The 22,234-nt window shown below is 35.4% G+C and overlaps 3 protein-coding genes across 4 annotated transcripts; 1 reads left to right on the top strand and 2 right to left on the bottom strand.

Moving 5' to 3' along the window:
• Positions 1 to 124: 124 nt before the first annotated feature.
• r3hcc1 (R3H domain and coiled-coil containing 1) lies at positions 125 to 6,384 on the bottom strand. 2 transcript variants are annotated; one of them, XM_052608411.1, is made up of 8 exons: positions 6,064 to 6,384; positions 5,775 to 5,935; positions 5,168 to 5,305; positions 2,233 to 2,719; positions 1,304 to 1,476; positions 1,152 to 1,222; positions 962 to 1,057; positions 125 to 705 (listed from the first exon to the last, which is right to left on the bottom strand). In XM_052608411.1, the coding sequence occupies exons 4-8, from the start codon at positions 2,647 to 2,649 to the stop codon at positions 602 to 604; spliced, it is 861 nt and encodes a 286-aa protein (XP_052464371.1). In that variant the 5' UTR covers positions 2,650 to 2,719; positions 5,168 to 5,305; positions 5,775 to 5,935; positions 6,064 to 6,384; the 3' UTR covers positions 125 to 601. The 2 variants fall into 2 exon arrangements, with proteins under 2 accessions (XP_052464371.1, XP_052464370.1); XM_052608410.1 differs by having other exon boundaries at positions 5,775 to 6,384.
• A 526-nt stretch (positions 6,385 to 6,910) lies between these two features.
• golga7 (golgin A7) lies at positions 6,911 to 11,095 on the bottom strand. The gene is made up of 6 exons (XM_052608412.1): positions 10,956 to 11,095; positions 9,935 to 10,057; positions 9,669 to 9,821; positions 9,483 to 9,584; positions 9,038 to 9,094; positions 6,911 to 7,812 (listed from the first exon to the last, which is right to left on the bottom strand). Exons 1-5 carry the CDS (start codon positions 10,962 to 10,964, stop codon positions 9,050 to 9,052), a joined length of 432 nt encoding a protein of 143 aa, XP_052464372.1. The 5' UTR covers positions 10,965 to 11,095; the 3' UTR covers positions 6,911 to 7,812; positions 9,038 to 9,049.
• Positions 11,096 to 14,848: 3,753 nt separating this feature from the next.
• On the top strand, positions 14,849 to 19,492 carry sfrp1b (secreted frizzled-related protein 1b). The gene is made up of 3 exons (XM_052608413.1): positions 14,849 to 15,535; positions 16,275 to 16,355; positions 18,615 to 19,492. The coding sequence occupies exons 1-3, from the start codon at positions 15,034 to 15,036 to the stop codon at positions 18,938 to 18,940; spliced, it is 909 nt and encodes a 302-aa protein (XP_052464373.1). The 5' UTR covers positions 14,849 to 15,033; the 3' UTR covers positions 18,941 to 19,492.
• Positions 19,493 to 22,234: the final 2,742 nt, after the last annotated feature.

The raw sequence follows: 22,234 nt of genomic DNA on the forward strand, positions 1-22,234 counted from the left end.
AATCATGTAAAAACACAATTATTAATATTTAGTCTGTCTATATGATACAAATATATTGTATACCAAAATTATAATCTCAAATTAAACAAGCTGAACATGAAAATAAGTGAGAAACAACAAGAACTTCCTATGATGCAGTCTTGTTAATTTAATCATTAGATTCAATATTGTGGTCCTGATGACACATTTTCAGGAAATCTAATGAGCAAAAGAGCTTATCTGTATTAAAAAAGATTGAAGTTAATAAAAAGGATCTCTTTATCATGGCTGGACCAGATGCTGAATGATGCTGGAGAAACACTGGCTGTCTCCTGCTAAAGACGAAAGAACACAAGTTCTCTGAAAGCTTACCAAAACTCACTCAGGAAATAAATCTTCACTTAACATACAATCAGCTCGTTCCCTAAAATAGTACAGAACTCAACCAATTAAAACTGGAAACTTGGGAGACCACACATTTCATGTGCTGGAGAATTTCCATTTGCTCTGCAGCTAAAGTAAAGCTTCAGAGCGTCTTCATCGCAGGTCTGGGTTCTGTAGTTAGTGTCAAGGACATTTGTCATTTTCCCAGCGTAGTATTGACTGAAGTGAAACTATTTATTCAGTTGAATTTGTTTCTCCCTCTCAAGCCCAGCGCTCTGGCCACCATCCTGCGAGCCACCACGGTGTCCGTACGTGGCCTTTCCTTCACCGGCTGAATGAACTCTGTATGGATGACATATCATCATTACTGTATACTACTGACATACAGATCAGTGCTCGTATGAATATTAAAAAAATTACAAATGAAATTACAACAATAATGTTTTTACTGTATTTTTAAACCATATGAACATTTACGGAAAAATTTTTTAAAAGGCATTCCCAGGTGTCTAAGCCATTTCTTTTTTAAATGTGGACACTAATGTCTTCTATTGTGAATCCATCTTTGTGTAAAGCGTCTTTTCTGTCGCTTTCATACCTGCATGTCTGGCTGCTTTCCACTTTGCTTTCTGGCTGCCCTCCTGCAGCGAGCGGGTCTTCAGGACGGGATGTTTAATGGAGAGAGCCTGCGTAGCTGAACAGAGCCAAAAAATGGGTTTGTCAAACATAAGAAAATAAATCATCATAATTCTTGATTCCAGAACGGAAAAAACACCGCCTTATGATACCTGCTGACGGACTTGAAAACACCCCGAGAGCACGAGTGTTATCCACCCACTTGATCTTCAGCCCCCCATCACTGGAAACAGAAGCAGACAACGGTCACTTTATAGATCTGTATCGCTACTTTTTCTGTCACAATATAGAGGTGGCTTATCACCTATAGTCAGCAAAGGCATCAAGGAGATCGTCGGTTTTAAACATGGCAGGAAAGTCGTAGATCTCGATGACGTGGCCGAACTCCTGTGGGTCAAGCCAGATGTTTGCATAGGCGGGGAAATCACTGCAGGTGTTGAGTATGGTGATGTCCCCATGCTTGAGTTTGGCTTTGATCTAACCACCAAGAGGAATGAACGAGACGTGTGAGAACAGACAGAAGAAAGTTGAGATTTATTCACAATCAAGTCATGATTCATCGATAAGTTTTGTTGTAATATTTATTCTAAATTTACAAAGATTTAGGAACAACTGAAAGCACACATACACAAAATCACATGCTCTGGGTAGCCTTGCAAATGTGAAGTTTTATACATGGATATTTCATCTCTATATTACTGTATTTTCCAGAATAGAAGTGCCGTTATATTATCATCTGAATGCGGTGTAACTTTTATAAGGCAACAAAAACAAGAAAATCATGACTTTTGGATTTGTGCTGAATTAAAGTTTTGTTTTGGCATTACATTTGTTTAGGTTTGGCATTTATAGTCCATTTAGTTTTGATTTGTGTTTGTTTTATACTTTTATTTTTATTCCGATTGTCCTTAAATTTAAAAGGATTTATTCCAGAGTGAAAAGAACTAAAACACATGTTTAATGTGTTTTTGTCAATGTTTTTTTTTTATTTACCATTTTTTTTATTTACCAGCTGTACGGAAAGATCTTACGTGGAGACGGTTTGGGCGTTTTATGCAAGTAACTAACCTCGAGCCCACAGTCTCGCATTTAGATTACTTGCAATTCAATAACATTTAGATCAAGGTCCAGAATAAATTCATTGGTTGTGAATCAGGTGGACATTCTACTGTGCGTGTGAATTCGAATAGTCCATGCAATTATTAGTGAATGAGACCCATTAAGTTACAATACCTCTGAGAGCAGACTTTCATCAACGACCTGCTGCTGAAGTGTGGCATCGTCGGGAAGGAACGCGTTGTTGACAAATATTTCCTCTGTTTCGTCTTCTAACTTCAAAGCGCTAAAAAAAGTCACAGTCTGGTCCCAGGCTGCAGGCCATGGTGACGGACCCGACCTTGAAAGCTGCACAAACTCCTCATCGCCCAGAGCCTGGCCAGTGCTGTCCACCTCTGGCTTCTGATCGGCTACAAGCGGTTCCTTAGTAACGTCAGAGCGGGATTCCTCAGACGATTCCTTAGGATTTGGATGTTCCAGATCGATCTTGTTTCTCGCAGCACGCGGAACGTAAACAGCCTTGTCTGGCCGTCGGGCTCTCTGTCTGCTGTTGAAGCTGGGCTCCAGTGAGCGCGTGTTCCTGTTGTTCTCCATGTCTCTGTCCCGACTGCGTGCTCGCCCATGGGATCTGGCCTCCACATCTCTCTGGTCTTCTTCTGGCAACCTGTCAGATGCACCACACACTGTTGGCTTACACACAAACTGTAGTTTCTTACTGATTCCAAATGACATGACAAAAACTGTAGTTTTTAAGGTAATATAATCAGACTACTCATTGAGTGTATTTAGAAAAAGTCAATATATTTTAGTTGGTTATTGACAACTTGCACAAAACGGGCTTAGAGAAGCGTCTGCTGGGGGGTTCATGAGGTTAATGAAAAGCAAATAATTAGTTAAATTACTGAAAATGTAAAATTAAAATAAATGTAAAATAACAATCAAAAATCTTTTATTGGATTTGTTTGCTTGTCATGTGCCCATTAACCAACGTCAAAGAACAGTGAACATGCTATTGTGTTAACTTAAAATCTCAGGTGGTACTTCAAGTAAATATATTTTTGGTTCACAAAAAAATAACGATGATTTATTTTATTTTTTACTTTATTTTGTTTGAAAGACAAAAGCCTTCGAAAGACATAGTAATGCATGGTTAAATAACCCACTGAGTGATTATTCAAAGTAGGGCTGCAACTAACGATTATTTTGATAATCGATTAATCTGTCGATTATTTTTACGATTAATCGATTAATCGGTTTATGTACTTATATTTTAGTTTTTTCCATTTTTTCCCCAAGTAAATTATTAATAAAGGGTCTTTATCATTCAGCATAGATTTTTAAGAGATTTTAACCATTTTGCATTGTCATATCCTCATCAAAAATATACCTGGAGTTGTTTTATTATGTTAGTAATCCTTTGTTGAACTCTTCTGCAATCAAAACACTGATCCATACTCTAGCAAAATTCACAAGGAGATTTCAAATATTGTTTTCACCATGGCAGCCCTTAAAGCTCCTAAAGTAGTTTAACATCCCAAACAAAGCTTAAGGAATCTTTGAGAACATATTTTCACAAAGTATAAGGATAAAACAGAATAAAATTGCAGTGCATTGTATTTTATTATTTACTGGGAAAAAGCTTTATAGCTTATGCTGTGAAATTGTAAACAATCCTTCGAAAAAAAAGTGCCAATGGCATGAAACCTGAATGGAACTCACAATTTAAAGTAAAATCCATCAGAAGGTTGTCCAGAAAAAAAAAATTGGGACACACACAAAAAACCTGCTGTGTGAAAAAGAGCAGTGAATACTTAGAAAAGAAGTGCATTTTAAATATACTCAAACATTTACCTCTCTCATTCAGTCATAATTAGGCTGCAAGTCTGAATTATGAACTGGTAAACGACAAACTGATCACATAACATGTTTGTAAAGCTTTAACGTTAAATGTTAACTGTTAAAAAGCAATGTTATCAGCTTTTACGACTAAACATTTGCAAACAACCTTGTACTGGAGAATCTGCACAAATAAAATTCTTAGGGGCCGTTCACATATCGCACCTAAAAACGCGTGGAAAACGCTAGTCGCGCCGCTTTCTCCTTCTTTCCAAAGCGCTCGCTCGGGCAGAAGCGCCCCTGATGCGTCTGCCTTTGCTAAGCAACCATGACGTGCCCTCTCCATGACGTGCCCTCTCCATGAAGACCCGGAAATTTCAGCAAAGGATAAATGGATGCGGTGTGGACGCGCCTGGAAAAACGGGCGCATCGCACCGCGTGCGTGTCGCGACCGCGTCGCTTCCATTATGAGAGTGCATACTGCGCGCCTACATAGGAAATAACGAACCTGAGCACGCAAAAGACACGATATGTGAACGGCCCCTTAAACAGTCCAGTAGTGCAGAGTTTACAGGTTACTCTTAATTTTAAAGGCTCAAAGTAAAGTACTCCCACTTCCCGCTGAATGCTGCAGAGACACTGTTCGGTAAGCACGTGACATAAAACGAGGCCAGCTATTGGCTATTCGCTACTTCACCTGCTGTACTGGCTGAGTAAAACCTCCGGTGGCTCATTACTGCCACACTTTGGTCACCGCAGATTTGAAATATGCACGAAATGAGCCGCTTATGGCAAATAAAATTTATTTAGCGACGAATCGATTACTAAATTAGTTGACAACTATTTTAATAATCGATTTTAATCGATTAAATCGATTCGTTGTTTCAGCTCTAATTCAAAGGTGTTCATCAGTAGCATGTTGAAATGCTAAGAAACCTTGTTAAAATTGAAATGATTCGTGTAAATCCAGTGGTCAGATGCAGTATAGCCTCTCAGTTCTCTGTGTAATAATAGCCACCTGACTAGTCTTTGTGGGAAAACTTGCAAAACTGGAAGACTTTCTGAACTTATATAAATGGTATACTATTTAAGAAAGGAAGACTTATTAGGATTAAGAAAGATTATAAAGAAGGAGGAGGATCAATAAATAATAAATAGATAATATGCAATCAATAAAAAGCAATTGCAGCCTGATAACGAGTATCTTAAAATGTAATTACAATTTCTTAATTTTGGGAACCACAATGATGAGACACTAAAACTCTGGCAGCTTTACCTGAGGTCTGAACAGCACACTACGACTCTGCGGGCGCAGCCCTCGCCCACGGAGAAGGTGCTGAGGTTGGGATGATCCGCGCAGGTTTGGTGAATCAGAAAGCGAAGTCGGCTCGGGATAGGAGGGAAGAGTAGAATGCTACAGATCCGAATATTTCAATTAGACAATATGACTGGAAGCCACAAAAGCCTTATATTCATACATATATACACTGTATATGCTACAAGTCATTGTCAGTATGTTAGGGTTGTTGTCAAGGCATTACAGTTGCTAGGGTGCTATGCAAATTGCTGTATTTTTTTTTTTTTATCTGTTGCTAAGTGGTTTTGAATGTAGTATTGTTTTGCTAGTTTTCTTCAATGATTTTATCATGATGCTATGAAGCTATGCTGTTACATACGGGGTTTTAAGGTGTTACTGTGCAGCTTATAGGGTGTTCTGGGTGGCTGTTCATCAGCCCAAGTTGCCCTAATGTCCCTGTATGATCATGAACTGTTTGTTCCAATATCTATCATGAGCAACAGTATTGTCAAACATTTTAATAACGTTTGTAATCTTATCAGTGAAGGCTGCCAGTGTCCCTTCTTCAGATGTGTGATGAAATTACCTTTTGTGCTCATTTCGCTGTTCAAACTCATCCAGCTCCTCGAGGATCGTGTGGATGAATTCAGTCTCTTGTTTGGGGAGGTAACAGCCGTTGACCCGAGGAAGAGCCAGTGTGCTAGAGGACGAGCTTTATCCGAGGAGACTCACAGGAGATGCTTAAGTCTCCACACAGAAAACAGAAAAAACGGCGTATAACAGCAATATAAAGCTCTGTGCTTGCGTTCACTGCGACAAAATAGATGCATAGATTTAAATAAAACCTCAATTTAAAGCACTTATTTTATTGTCACCTGCTCAAGCATGAGTCAAATACAAACAACTAGGTTACTGTATATCGGGGGACCTGAAGGACATTAAACGTCTGAGCGTGAATCTAACCGCTTGAACATTAGCAACTTAAGTTAGCTTAGCAAAACACTCTCGCGCAATTACAGTAAACGCGTTTTAGGAGGCGACTGGACACATTATCTCATGCCGCTCTAAACAGACATTTAAACACGATTTAATCTCAGTTTAAACGACAACCGCCAACGCAGAAACAACTAACAACCACTGTATTCGCTTCTTCTTCTTCGAATACTGTTTTGTGGCGGGTGGCAAACCGCTTCTGGTGCATTTACCGCCACCAAGTGGACTGGAGTATGAAGCACTAATAAGAAACTAATACACATATTTTTGTCAGTCAAACCCCTTTGACTTAAAATATTTGAAGTACTCTACGATTTGAAGTTACAGTTGTCTGATGCCGGTTACTGGTCACGTGCAGGTAAACAAATTAAACACTTCAAATGTGATTGTTCAAGTGTTTTATTTGAATTATACTTTTTAAATTGTAATTATTAGCTCTTCAACTCCAAAAACCCTGGAGAAACTGAATTTATCGCATTTTAATATAATATTGATAAAAATATCTGTGTAAATATTTTATTACAATATAAATGTATGTTTGTGTATTATATATATATATATATATATATATATATATATATATATACATACACACACATTATGCAAACAAAAACATTTTGGATGCTATTCAGAACAATCATTTGTCAGCACTAATATATATATAATGTACACACACACACACAAATATATATATATACACACACAATGAAAACATTTCAGACAAATTAATTAATTTGTTCAAGAAAACACTATTTATTGTACGATACATAGTTTAAATAAGTGTCAAAAGATTTTCAAAAAAGACATTATGATACAACACTGATAAAAAGATTTACGCAAAAGACAGTTCGACCTGACAGCAGTCTGAAACACAAGCTGGGGACGCAATATTAAATGCAAACCATGCCTTTTAAGGATTTATGGCATTTGTGTGTAATAAGGATTATCTCGCAGACATGATAAAAGCACAGTAGTTGACTGGTAAATATAGTCAAATGTAGTGTGAAACATCATGGAAGAATACACAAACTAGAGGGAATGGAATAGAACAGTGACTTATAACTAAACCAATTATTACAGAAAATCATTAAATATAACAAACTATAACTATTAGTCTTAAATTTCCACATACACAAAACTGAAGCTTCTTCTTGAATGTTATGATCATTTTCACAAGCACAAATTAGAGAAGATACCAAGAACAAGTTTTAGTTTTTTCGTCACAAAAGATCAGAATTATCAAGATGCAACTCTATTACGGCTGAACATTGTGCACTTAATCTATACTTCCTATTCAAGACAAGTATATACAGAAAACAAGAGAAGGGAACGCACTGGAGCTGCAATATAAAATTACATGGCACAACATAGATTTAAAACAACTCAGATTAAGTAAGACATTGGAAAGCTGTTAACTGAGGGAAAGATAGTTTGGAGAGTCTCACTAAAATACAGAATACAACCACTCTCTCCCTCTGTAAAATATAAAATACAAAAAATAATGGATCAGTGGTCTGAAAAAAAAAAAAAAGGTATACTATCTACATTTGAAGCAAAATGTTTGTTATATCATGAGATGGAGAAGCAGGTTCTGAATCCAGCAGGCCAATAATCACGTTCCAAACAGGATCCTGCAGGAAGAAATAAAACATTGATTTATTTAAAGATGATTATTTTATGCCGGAGCGAGTAATTTGTTCAACTCTTTTATATATGAGAAATATCAAACAGCAAGCGAAACAAAGTCGCACTACTCATTTGAGCAGAGTGATTTGAATTCACAGCAGAACGAATATAGATTGCTGCGAGATCTTATGAAAAGCATTCAAATTCTGCACAGAAATCTCTGTTATAAACAGATCAAACGGCACAGACATAGAAAACAAGAAAATCAGGAACACTAACTATAACCGTGGTCTTGTAGCAGAAATTGTTGAATGTTATTACATTCATTTCAACCTTTTGAAAGAGAAACTCAAGCAGTTTTCAGTTACTTTCAAGCATTTCACACACAATTTTCCAGCACTTAAAAGCTCCAAAATCAATCATTTTGAATGTTATTTTTAATGGGACGACTAAAATATACTGCAGTGAACAAACAAAAAATCAAATCAAATCATCAAGATCACCTGTAGATGGCAGCAGAGGAGAACTTACTGGTTTATTAGTCATTCGTTTATAGTTTTTTCTTTATATTTTGGAATTATAAAATAAGCATAAACACATTATTATAAAAATCCAATGGTCAAAAAATCTGATTGTCAGATTTTTGCTCTTTTTTGTGTATGAAAAGTTACAAAGTGCTTTGTGCTCATAATCACTGAAGTTGTTGGTCAGTTCCACATACGACTATAGAAGAATAATGGCACATTTAATAAAAGTACATCATATACCTTTTCTACATAAAGATTACATAAAGATTACCGTTGTTAAAAAAATAAATTTTGTAAGCTTTCCAACTAGAGCTTAGTGCTTTACTGTCAAACGTGTATAGACATGAAATAAAAATTAATTTCACAAGAAAGGTAATTATATCATACATGCATGCATATATACATATGCATATGTAAAATATATGCATGCATGTCATATCCATCTGAAATTATAATACTACTACATTTCTAGGAGTAAGTCTATTTATTATCAAAGCATTTGTCAGGAATACAGTTAAAATGGGGAAAATGTGGATTATTGCATTGCAGGCTGGTTTAAGGTGTGCCCCTAAATTTTTTGCTTGTGCTCCTAAAAATGTTTATTCAGAGGCTACAGTGCTCCTAGTAAGACTAGTTAGTCTGGAGCCCCGCATTGCACGAAATATATTGGATATCATCATATTTAGATAAAAAAAAACATTACCTTTGGTGTGTTTTATCTTGAACCAATACTTCTATCCTCAAAAATAGTGATCTCCACCTTTGAAAACTCAAGTTAAGGAAATGAAGTGCCGTAAGACTCTCAAATGTGTTGCTGTTGTTTTTTACAATTCAAAGGTTTGGGGTAAGATTTGTGGGTAAGAAGTCTCTTATGCTCACCAAGGCTTACATAATAAGATGTTTACAAATACAGTAAAAGCAGTCATATTGTGACATTTTATTACAATTAAAAATGTCATTTACTCCTGTAAAGGCAAAGCTGAATTCTCAGCTTCATTGCTCCAGTCTTCAATGTCACATGATCCTTCAGAAATCATTCTAATATGCTGATTTGCTGCTCAAGAAACTTTATTATTCTTAAGATTTGAGCTGCTTAATATGATGTTTCCACATGAGACAGAAAGAGCCGCACGGTGTAGGAAGGATACAACCCTGAGGCCCCTCTCTATGGGGTCAGTCAGGAGAAGCCCGAGAGGAGCGTAGATCTTCTCATTCTGCTCCTGGATGTACTTGGCAATCTTTTTCAGCACCTGAATGAATTCAACACACCAGTGAAATCCACATGGACAATGTGATGTTGATGATAACTAGTGCCTATCGCTCTGTCAACTCACTTTCTCGTAGTGGGTCTCCATGCAGAGGAAGATTGTGTACGCAGTGAGACAGGCCAGACAGCCCTCCAGATATGACCTGCCGCCCAACTTCTCCGCCTCTGCATAGAGATTATTCAGGGTCTGTATGGTCTCCTCAAACTGCTGCTTGTCGATCTGTAACAACAACACAACTATCAGTATTCAGAATCCATGAGCCAAAGCTTTAGACATATTTGACATCTGTAAAATGCAGATCCGTGGTAAACGGTTCCTTTGTGTCCACACACCCTGCTCTCCAGCTCGGCCGGGAACTTGAGCTGAAACTTGCAGATGGTTCCAGAGGTGTAGTCTCTCTGAACGAAAACCTTGGAGGCGACGGCTGCTTGCCGCAGGTCCTGCAAGCTGTGCGTCTGGGGAGGAAACCAGAGTATGGGTTATTAATAATAATACTTCTGTCCTCAAAAACAGTGAGCTCCATCTCTAAAAACTCAGGTTAAAGGAAATTAAGTGCTTTAAAACTCTGAAAGCGTTTTTCCTTGCGATAAAGACATGCAAGTTGACACTCACCTATGAGATAATCTATGAAATGTTCAATTTTATCACTCCAATAACCATTATCAATAACTGATAACTGTTTTTCCCCATGTCAAAATAATAATAATAATAATACACCACAAATGCTTTTGAAACAAGTCTCTTATGTTCTCTAATGATACTAAAAGCAATAACATTATTAATAATACATTGTGAAATATTACAACATTTTAAAATAACTTGTTTCTATCTGAATGCTTTTTAAAATGTCATTTTTCGTGACATGAGCCGCTTTTCAGCATCATTCCTCCAGTCTTCAGTGTCACGTGATTATTCACAAATCATTCTGATATACTGATGAAATAACTTTTTGTTTTTAATCAATCATCAAATTTGGTTATTAAAAACACAGGAAATCACACCCAAACACAGAAACTGCACTCACAAAGCCCTTGTAGCATCATAAAACGACTGAAATCTGACGACAACATGAAGCTCGTTTTAAACGGGGCAGCTGGTAGATTTATATGAGTGTACTGACAGTTAAAGAAAGGATCTGAATGTTAAACTTGGTCATCTTCGTCGATATTTATCTTTGACGAGCAGTGAGCACTGGAGAAACGCTAACGAGTCAAACATTAACGCTCTTACAGCGTACGTATTATTCAGATAGTTGGAAAGCGAAACATTGATTATAGCGCATTACTTCAGACGTCCATGTTTGTGAGTGAACAAGAAGGAAAGTGTAATTCAATGTAGTTTTTATCCACGTACCTCGGCCATAGTGGCTGCTGCTCCTCTTCCTGTTATTCCAGCTCCTGTCCTCCACAAAACACAGTCCGGGAGGAACCTTTGCGTTTATTCATCAGTTCCGCTGCGACACCAAACCAAATACTTCTATTATGGAAAAAAATATTTATTTTAATAATGTGTAAATCAAAGAGCAAAATTATATTTTTCAAAACTTTACTATAAAATAAACATAACATTACATAAATACTGAAAAGTATTAACATAAATTAGTAGTAAATAAATATTGATAAATAAATGGAGATGTTGAAGCTCCTTGTAGGTATTTCATGACTGAATCTGTTAAAAGCCTACTAAAGAGACCAGACATGAGCTACTCCCACAACTACGCCTACAGTGACAAGTACTTATTACAATAAAGGGAAATATGAGCAATATGAAATGCCTGAAATAGTCTAACAGACAACAAAGGCAACAAAATTAAGGCTACATTTTGTATTTTATTTGTACATGTTAGCCAGCTAGCTATAGTTCATCTAATTTAGCATAGGCCTACACATACCTTTCATTTCAATTCTGTGCATACATACAGTGGAAAATGACAGACTTAAACTTAATTATTTCATTTCTGAATGCTAGATTATAGTCCTAATCATGGTCTTTTTCAAAAAAAAAAACATTAAGACATTTTTTGGTGAATTAAAAGCAAGCAGTAGCTAATGTAACTGATATTAAAACAACATTTGAGAAGCTTAAATTTAATTGAAAGAAAATAAAGTGAAATTAAATAAGCAGTTAACTCAAGCAAGAACATCCAGTCAGTGTTGTCAGCTATGATGTTGTAAAAAGGCTAACGTTATTTCAAAATACTACATAAACATCACAGGCTAATACACAGTCTTTAACAAGTGATTTTTATCTCTATATATATTTTTTTTTCTGCTCCTCTTCTTTGTGTCGCTTCCTGCCTTGTGCCCCTAATAATTTAAATTTTTTCACTCATTTTTTTGAAATGATACTCTAAAATGGCAAAACCATTTTAGATGTCTTATGATGACGTATAATGTCATGACGAAAATGTTTAAACTATTCAAACAGGACATATTGTCAAATCTTAGGATTTTCCGTTTATGTCAATTTTGTTTTATTCAAACATTATTTTAACTAGTTTGATGATAGATCAGTGCTAAAATTATGTTAAAGGTCAGAAATTATTTTGCTTAATATATGGGTGTAGGAGCGCATGAGGGTCACAAGATCGCCTATGACACGGGCTGGCCCTGACTGAGTCCAACCTAAAGGAGAAATGGTTAAAGCCTAAACAGCTCTCTCTCCTTGTCTCCATCTGTGTTTTTGAAATCATACTTGGATGACTTACGCAGGGTGACATACAACAGAGATAAGTCTTCTTGATTGAGAACGCAAGGAATCGCACTTATTTTACAGCAGTGTTTCAGTCAGCCTTACATGATGAATGATACATCAGTGAGATCATCCATTCCTTAGGTTTTCACCATCACTCAGTTCCTTAGACGGCACTAGATAAACTCAGTATGGACATAAAATAAGCTTGTAGTCTACCTCGACAGGCTGTGACATCTGCGCACCGGTTTGTCAGATCAACAAGATTTTGTAAAAATAGCAATAATGTTTTAATTTTATAACTATTCTGAGTGGTTAAGGTTTTCCGTAAATGCATTTAATCTGCAGTTTAACAGGCAAGAGCGTTTCTTTAAAAAGGTTGTTTGATTCACACATCAGCATTTTAAATTAATCCATGCCTCTGTGTTGTTGCAGTTTATCTTTTTTTACATTGCATGCATCAATGTAATCTGGAGAGTGTTATTTTAGTATCATTTATATACTGTTAATTTGTTTGTGTGTGTGTGTGTGTGTCTGTGAGTGATATTATATATATATATATATATATATATATATATATATATATATATTTATTTATTTTATGGGGGGTGTTAATATGTTTTGCTTATTTTTATTTTAGTTTAAGTTTTTGAAAGTTTTTTGTTTTTGATTTTTATATATCTATATATAAATTTGTCTATATTATTTTTTTAAGTTTGTTATTTTATTACTTCAGTGAAAATAAGTTTCATAAAAAACTTTGTAAATTATATTTTAGTTATTTTTTTTCAAATAATGTTTAATGATTATTCAAGTAATGAAAATGTTTTTTTTTTTATGATTTAGTTCTAAAAATAATAACACTCATTTGGGTGAAATACGTTTAGTTAATGTTTACTTTTTAATTAAAATATTAAGAATTCATTAAGATATTTAAAACATTAATTCAACAAAAATAATGACCTGTTGGAGTGAAGTGTGTTTGACATGCTTGGGGAACTATCGGTTTTGTAACTGAATTTATTGACAACCATTCTTTGAAGAAAGTTACAAAAACTTTTATAAAATACCCCAAACACAACTCAGTCCTTAATCATTTCCTACAAAGGATTCTTTATAGTGTTCTTCAACTTTATTTATATTTCACCAATGCAATATCAGGGGAACAGAAAATATGTTTAACCAATAGGACTGCTGTATAAAATATCAAGAAAATATCTGATTCCAGCCAAGTCATGAGTGGAGACATTCATAAATCTTTGAATGAGCCTTATTTATACACGCAGTCCGCTAAGATTCTTACAACAGCCGGTCTCACTGGCGGAGGGATACTTCTGCTACCACCAAAGATCTTCTTGTGTGGAGAAATGATGGGTAAACATATCATGATGACATAGATTTAAGAGTAATTCAAACATCTTTAGTGATGCAGAGTTTGGCATCCCGTGATAGCATGTGGTCACTTCATTATGAACATTGTGAAATAATTGTGTGGTTATGAAAGCCAGTACACAGCTGCAGTAATGTGAGAGAGGAAATGCCCACATTGGCGTTTAATGGTTGAAGTTATATTTGGCTAAAAGCTGCTCTCAAATCATTGTGAAAAGCAAACGAGATGCAATGCAGGGCATCTCGCAAGCATCTGCATCCCAGTCCAAGACACCCAGCCAAAAGTCACAGATGCTTAATTATAAGTTCTAAATAATGTGTCTGTGTAGCAGTAGAGCCATCCGGGTGTTACTGACCGACTTGACAATCACTGTTATAAATCAGACGGTGGAATTTTTATAGAATTAGATCAGACATTTCACAGATGCACCACTGACACAATCCATGTACAGCCATTTTCACTTACATTTTATGAGTCTGTGTTACATTAAAGGTTTTCAACCCAAAGCCTCTTAAAGAAACGCAGCTGTTCACACGCTAGTTTTGCCATTTCTACCAAGATGGTTTCACCAAAAATGTTCCCCTCAAAATAAAAGTTCACTCACTGTCAGGTCATTCAAGATGTATAGATGGGGTTGCTTCTTGGTCAGAAGAGATTTGGAGAAATGTAGCATTACATCACTAGCTCACCAATGGATCCTCTGGAGTGAACACACACACACACACACACACACAAAGCTATTCATGGAGTGTTTTGAGTGTGACAAACTGACCTTTTATGTTTTATTTATGTATTTATTTGAAGAACTGCTCAGGTCACTCATGAACTAGTTGAACTTGTTAAAAAAAAATAAACATAATTTTACAACAATTACATTATTTCAATATATTGTTAGTTATACTCTATAATTGTGGATGCATAAATCACCCTCTTAACATCAGTGTCAAATATAAAGAACGTAATATCTTTCTAGTGATGCCCAATTTCGCGAATGAATCGTTCTTTGAATCGGATCTTAATATTAAAAGATATTTCGATTAGTAGGCACATGGGGTTAATGAAATATTTTAGCCCCTTTGCATGAAGAAAAAAAAATGTCGAGCATATTGAGCAATCTTCGCGTTACGCCAAGCCGGTTGAATTACTATTGGTTGTTTCACCTTCAAGCGCGTTCATTTACTCTAGCGCCGCGCAACCGAACGGCAGCGCGCGACACTCTCTCCCATATCAGGACTGTGGAGAACGAGGACGCCAAAGAAAAAACAGTGCAGCACTAATGCAAAGACATACTCCTGAAGCCTCAACAGTGCAACGCAGGTGGATATAACTGTTATATTTTCTCCACGTGCCATGAAGAACCTTCTCCCCAAGCTGTGGATCTTCATCGCTCCAGTTGTCTTCCTCCCTTCGCTCGTCGCCGAGGATTATTTCGTCACTTGGAGACCGGATTTATGGCCAAAAGACGACAAAAACTACCAGTGCATGGACATTCCCGAGGACCTGAGGTTGTGTTTTAATGTGGGCTACCACCAAATGCTGCTTCCCAATTTGCTGGAGCATGAAACCATAACTGAGGTGAAGCAGCAAGCGGTCAGCTGGGTTCCTCTGGTGCACAAAGCCTGTCACCCCGGCACGCAAGTGTTCCTCTGCTCGCTCTTCGCCCCCGTGTGCCTCGAGAGACCCATATTTCCGTGCCGCTGGCTGTGCGAGGCCGTTCGGGACAGTTGTTCCCCTATAATGCAGGCGTTTGGGTTCCCTTGGCCTGAAATGCTCAAATGTGACAAGTTTCCCCTGGGCGACGTGTGCATTTCTATGAACACCAGCAGCAGCAATGATACGGATACATCTCCAGGTGTGTAGCTATTATAGCTGTATGTCATTTGACTGAATTTCCCATCAGCTTTTTTTTTTTTAATCGTAATAAAAAAAATATTTAAAAAAATTAATAATAATAATATATATATTATGGAAATATAAATTGTCATAATCGCTAGTTTATCTAAAATATAATATAGTTTTTATGTGGTGTCTTCACAGTTCTCATACGTTTCTGTTTACTATTTTACTGATTTGTTTAAATTTTGTTACTGTTATTTAAAAATGTGAAAAATCTAAGTAACACTGGGTTTAAGTTTTGATTTGTGTATGGTTGGATAAGGCTGATCGTTTAAGATGCATGAAGAATGATGCATTACAAACGAATAAACAAAAGCTAATAAGATGTATTTAGTTCTTAATTAACATGACATTGTTAAAATCAATTCATTTTTTAATCAAGTCATAACCTGCAGTGATAAATTTGTTGCAACTTCTCATGATTTTGAATTTTAACTGTAAAAAACAAGTTGAAAAAGGATAAATGAATGGAAGAAAAATGCTGTTGGATGAACAAAAAACTAAACACATAAACACATAATCAAAATAATACATTGATGATGATGATGATGATGAATATTATTATTAAATGTACTAAGGTTTTAATTTTAAAATAATTAAACATTTACAACATTTACAAATCAATTTATAATCTTGCAATTGCTTACATTTCAAGTTGATAAGCAAGCATCATTTTTTTGTTTTCTTTTTTGAAGGTGCCACTTCTGTGTGTCCACCATGTGACAATGAGATGAACACCGATGGAATTCTGGAACACATGTGTGCCAGTGAATTCGGTAAAGAATTTTTAATGCAACATTGTTGTATCAGTATTTAAAAAATCACCCTAAACAAAAGTTCAGTTCAGAGTTCATCCGAGTTATTAGTTTAAATATGTAGTCTATTTATATTAAATTCAACATAAATAAAGAAAACATAAATAAGTTAAATTAGTGAGATCTTCCAGTTCCAGTTTATTGTCTATTATATTTAGTCTTCATACCAACAAGACAGAAATTATAAACTTGCTATATTTTTTCCTGCCTGCTATCGACATGCTGATCTTATGGTACAAAGTTGAAACTGACTACAAAGTCAAAAATCTATTGAGATCAGAGCCATTTTGAAAATGAGTCCTTATATAGCCTATTATGGAAATCTGGCTAAAGCAGATTGAAATGCACTTCAGATGTGAAGGGCTTTGGCACAGAGCTTTTCAAACAAACAAATCAATCACTGAAAAACATATCTTGTTCCAAACACTTTTCGGCATACTGCTACTAACGCAAGTGATTTCAGAGCGCTTCATTGGCCAGAGCTTAATGACTTCAAGAGAACAAAATTCGATCGGCTGATTCCTGTCATTGTGATTCTGCCCAGGTCCAGGTTTTTAGCCCACACATTTGTTTCCAATAATGTTGCCTGAAAAAATATTTCTAATATTACTGTCTAGATTTCCACTCCTCAAATCTGTTTCTCTCTTGAGACAGTAAGAATGTTGTAGTGCTGCTTAAACATAACAACATGTGTGACCACAGTACAGATAAACACTGTGAATATTGTGCATTCAGTATTGTTTACAACTGAATAGGGCTTTTTTGTTGTTGTTGTTCCATTCCCATTGTTTTGTTTCTGAATGCAACTCAGCATGTTCAAACCTTTCTTCTCCTAGTATATTTCCAGAATTTATTGATTTATTTATTCTTTGTAAAACAACATACTAGTATTAGTATAATAGGAGATTATTAGATTTCAACAGTGAATGGAGTTATTTAGATTTATAAAAAAGAAGAGCTACTTGAAAGTGCTGTTTTCTAAGAACCCCTGATGTGGTCAGAATCCAGAAGTTTTTTTAAGGGTCTGAGATGTTGTCAAAGACAGGAAGTTTGCCAATGGCAAGAATTTCATGGGACCTTTTATTTTTTACGGCAAGCTATCAAGCACCAACCCAACAAAGGCTTTTTCTAGTCATTATAGGATGACTGTCTATGTGTAACACTGTAAAATGTGGAAATCAAAATATAGATTTTTTTTTTTACCTTAAACGGGTTGATATTTCTACCTAATCTTAGCTTTAAAGAATTACTTTTGTTGTTGTAAGCCAATTTAGTCATGTTGATTCAGCCATAATAAAACTATACTTAATTATTATATTAAATACTTTTTTAACATAAAACCAAATGAAGTACATTTCAGTTTACCAGAATTTTTATGAAGTTTGCTTATGTTAATGTTTTTAAGCGAAAATGCTTATAATAAAAATTAAAAGCTTGTTTTATTTTGAAGGTATAAATGCAGCACATGAATAACATTTTTTACCATTTTCCATCCACTGCACTAGAGCAAGATGTTTTTTGCAAATAAAGCTTCAGGGGACAAAAAAATTTTGCACCTCAGTGGATCATGTCCTAGAGTTTAAAAGTTAGTACTTAATGTGTTTGATAGATGTTCTGTGTTTTTAGTAAAGCTAAACATTGTTATCCACAATCCACATCGGCAAGAACCAATTTAAAATGCTTAAATTCTTTCATAATGCAGTGATTGGATAGCCAGTGATTTGAGGAGTGCCTCAGGGATTGGTAAAAATACCTTTTTTGTTTTAACATAATTGATTGAGTTAGTTTAGGAGAAAATGTGTAGACTCTTTATTGATCTTGGTTGGATTTAGAATTTGATTCGTACCCAAGAATCGTATCCTCACACACCCTGGACGATATTGCGATACAACACATTGCACCATCCAGCTTTGCACAATTAGTACAGAATAGCATCTGAAAGACATAAAATAGAATGAGTTCTTGGCTAAAATGTGACAACAGATGAAAAACAGCCAAGTGTTCAGCATCTCCATGGCAAAGAAATACAACTATGACCTTAAGCAGAAATACTTAAAATATTTGCTTGTTTTATATATATATATATATATATATAAGGTTTTAACCTGCATAACTGTTTCAGACATAACATAAAAACTTCATAGGTGTGCAAAGAAATTGTCTCACTTAAACTTTCATGAACATTAATGACTTCTCAAACTTACATTTTTCTGTTTGTAGCAATCAAGACAAAGATTAAGGAAGTCAAAATAGACAACTTAGATCGGAAAGTCTTTCTGAAAAACAAGAGGAAGCCGGTGAAGCTTGGAACTCTGAATAAGCAGGACCTTAAGAAGCTTGTGCTTTACCTGAAAAATGGAGCAGACTGCCCATGCCAACAACTGGAAAACCGACAGAGCAACTATTTAATCATGGGCCGGAGTGTGGGGAAACAGTATATATTGACAGGCATTCATAAGTGGGACAAATCTAGCAAAGAATTAAAGATGGCCCTTAAAAAACTTAAAAGCCACAAATGTTCAGCTTTCGAGAGAGTGTTTAAGTGATTTTTGATCAACTGGTTACTAATCTTTGTGAACTTCCCATTATAACATATTACATTTTGCATTACAGTACAGTATATAAAGGAACCAAAGAGGCCACAATCAAGCTTGCAATTTAGTTCAGATTTTAAAATGTTGTTGAACATTTCTAACCAATCCAAGTTAAAAAACAGTTATTCACAGCTATTTGCATTCCATTATGCTTCAAGTCAGTTGAGTGAGTTCTGCTTTTGCACACACTGCCTTTTTATATATATATATATATATATATATATATATATTGATGTTTTCATGGTAGAATAATATCTACATCCATGCAATCTGTTAATAATGTTTATGTTTATTAATATTCATCACAGTTATCAGGTACTCAGTAAAATACATAACTTCTTACACAAAGTTTTTTTTTTTTTTTTTTTTTTTTTTTTTTACAGTTTATTGTTGTATAGGATGCAAATCACAATTAATCATACAGTGGAAGGCGTCCTATAGCATGCCTGAGGACTTGCACAATTCACTGTAATCATTCAAGATTAAACAATATTTTTAATATAATTGACTGCTCTCTTTATTACATACTGTGTATCAGTGAATGCTTTAAGAAAAAAAAGACAAGTAGCAGTTGTGTCCTGCCAAGCAGTCCAGCTTTAACAATCACATGCTGTGAAATCACTGCAAAATAATCACTATGAATCAGATCAGATTAGAAAGATTTCAGACTCTGCATGTTCCCTGAATAAGCAAACAGCCAGACAAAGTGTTGATCTTGTATAGACAGATCAGAGATGTTTGTTTTGGATTGAGGGAATGATTTGGACATATTTCTCTCCCAGCTTTCTTGATGAAAGGCAGTTAGAAGTTTTTTTTAATTTATTATTATAATATATTTTGAGTCAAAATCAAATGATTATATGATAAATTATAATTTATAGAAAATGATCCAAATGATTTTATAAATAAATGAACAAATGGCAATTTCTGCTTTCACATTCTGGAAAGAAACTCAGATCTTACCAGTTACTCCCGATTAATGAATGTTTTGTATGTGGACCATTGACACTCCTAATTGAGATTGTAGATAGCGTGTCAATGATCCAATTGAGAGAGATGTGGTGGTAATGCACTTAAAAGTCTGCGATCCGCCATAAAGGAAGAAGAAGCCTCCTCATGCGCCTGCTTCTGAATGCGCACAACAGGACCTGCTTAGGAGAGTTAACATTGGCATTTCAGACATTGCGTGAATTAGAGTTAAAAGACATCAATAATAACATCAATGTATCGTCACAAGCTGCAGGGTTTAATTTGGTTTTGTTTGTGCATGGTTTTTTTTAATGTTTTAGCTGTTTTTCGCAGTCACCTCCATTATAAGACTGATAGACTGCAATGGTTTAAGCTAAAAATCTTGGTTTGTTGCCTGCTGAAGAAACAATGTCACAGATCTTGGATGCCTTGAGGGTAAGTAAAATTTTCATTTTTGGGTGAACTATCCCTTTAAGAGGAAATAAAGTAAGAAAAAATGCAACAAAATTAATAATGAAATAATAAAACAAATCTTTGACGTCATCTAAGCTAATATAATTCAAAAAATGTAAAACTTTGATGTTTAAAATAAATATTTTTCTCTTAAGGAAAAACCGACCAAAATATCAATGACTCATCCTGAACCACACTGATTTTTGTCCAATCAAATGCTCTTCTTAGTGAGAATGTGCCTGATGACTAGCATGCCTCCAACTAGCAAGTAGCAAATTATGGTTCATGGCTGTGACGCAACCACGGTTATTCAAACAAGCTTTGTGAAATACAGCAACTCAACAGAGCAAACTGCAAGGTTTTGGACTGAGGGCATTCTCCTGAGAAAACATCTGTGTTGTAATGCCCGCCAATCAGTAATCACCTTGATATGGTTTAAGTGCCCTAATTTGTGGCTGATGAGCTGTGAAAGAGTAAGATCTGTTCTAGACTATCATGCTCCAACAGGCCAGGCCTACAAATTACCTCCTTACTGCTCCTGAAAAGTCTCAAAACGCTTGCTTTCATCCATCTGATTTAGGTGGAACAAATTTCAGTTTTCATGATTTCAGTAAAGGACCGATATGTTATCAGAGTCATACAAGAGTCTGATTTAACGTCAGCACATCAGAACAGTTGAAAGATGTTGAGCAGATAGCTCCACATGACTCGCATTGAGTGATGCCATAGTGTGTGAATGTGTGTGTCTGATATTGCCGTTGGCACTACACCTGTTTACATTCCCAGCATCATAAAGTGTGCAACAGTGATAGCATCAGATTCAGATAGTGCTGGTGTTGACAACATGCCTTTGCAAATGAATCTGCCATGAAATCATTCTAGTCTGAACACACAGGTGCTGCTTTTAAAGAGCATAACGTGGCCATGTTTGTGTCGAGGTGGGTGGCCATGTAAAGCTTGCAAACACTGTTCATTTCACAATATACAAACTTCATAAAAAATGTATTATATTTCTAAAATGATTATTATGATAGCCTAGTTGCACCACATTAGAAAATAAATAAATAATGCTTTGGTAATTATTACATAAAAAAGACATAATTAGGATATAAAAAATAATATAAATCAATATACTTCATGATTATGAGATAAAAGGTTTAAAGTATGAGATGAGAAAATATCTATATTTTATCTCATAATTTGACTTCCTCGTAATTTCTAGTGTTTATTTCAAATTCAGTATCATTTCTATTTTTATCTTGATTTCAACTGTGATCATTTCAGCTTTTCATATTACATTTTAATATTTCATAATTATGACATTTTATCTCAGTAAGTTCATTTAAATGTATAATTAATAATGACTCAGTGTCATATTTTCAATACTATACATCAACTGAAAATGTGGTGGAAATTTTCATGACTTTCAGAAAAAAAAACAAAAAAGAAAAGAAAGAAATTCATCTGTGACGTATGTGTATACACTGTTGGATATTGTTAAAAGACAAATTAATACCAAAAATATGAGCTTTTGAACCCTGTCCCATAGATTTCGAAGTGCATTTTTGAATGTTTTTACAAACTGAGGGACGAGCTGAAATTGTTTGTGCCACAGATGTTGTCCATAGAGCTTAACTTGTACTGAACCCATTGCATTCCTTTAAAACTGTTTAGTTACTTTTGAAGACCCCCCAACCTTTTGTTTTGACATCCTTTCAGGGTGATTCAAGCTGAAATCAAACCATCTGCAGCGGACACGTTTCGAAATAAATCCATACATGGCAAATGGCAAAAAAACCCTGAGTGTGTGTAACCCCCCAGGAG

This window comes from Carassius gibelio, chromosome A10 (genome assembly GCF_023724105.1).
Source record: "Carassius gibelio isolate Cgi1373 ecotype wild population from Czech Republic chromosome A10, carGib1.2-hapl.c, whole genome shotgun sequence".
Lineage (NCBI taxonomy): Eukaryota > Metazoa > Chordata > Actinopteri > Cypriniformes > Cyprinidae > Carassius > Carassius gibelio.

Coding starts and splice junctions, on each gene's coding strand:
- r3hcc1 (XM_052608411.1), bottom strand. CDS start 2,649: ATGGAGAACAACAGGAACACGCGCTCACTGGAGCCCAGCTTCAACAGC. Junction 1,223..1,303: donor GATGCCTTTGCTGACTATAG/GTGATAAGCCAC, acceptor TTCTGTTTCCAG/TGATGGGGGGCTGAAGATCA. Junction 1,058..1,151: donor GTTTTCAAGTCCGTCAGCAG/GTATCATAAGGC, acceptor GGCTCTGTTCAG/CTACGCAGGCTCTCTCCATT.
- golga7 (XM_052608412.1), bottom strand. Junction 9,822..9,934: donor CGGCCGAGCTGGAGAGCAGG/GTGTGTGGACAC, acceptor TTGTTGTTACAG/ATCGACAAGCAGCAGTTTGA. Junction 9,585..9,668: donor TGGAGACCCACTACGAGAAA/GTGAGTTGACAG, acceptor GAATTCATTCAG/GTGCTGAAAAAGATTGCCAA.
- sfrp1b (XM_052608413.1), top strand. CDS start 15,034: ATGAAGAACCTTCTCCCCAAGCTGTGGATCTTCATCGCTCCAGTTGTC. Junction 15,536..16,274: donor TGATACGGATACATCTCCAG/GTGTGTAGCTAT, acceptor TCTTTTTTGAAG/GTGCCACTTCTGTGTGTCCA. Junction 16,356..18,614: donor CATGTGTGCCAGTGAATTCG/GTAAAGAATTTT, acceptor TTCTGTTTGTAG/CAATCAAGACAAAGATTAAG.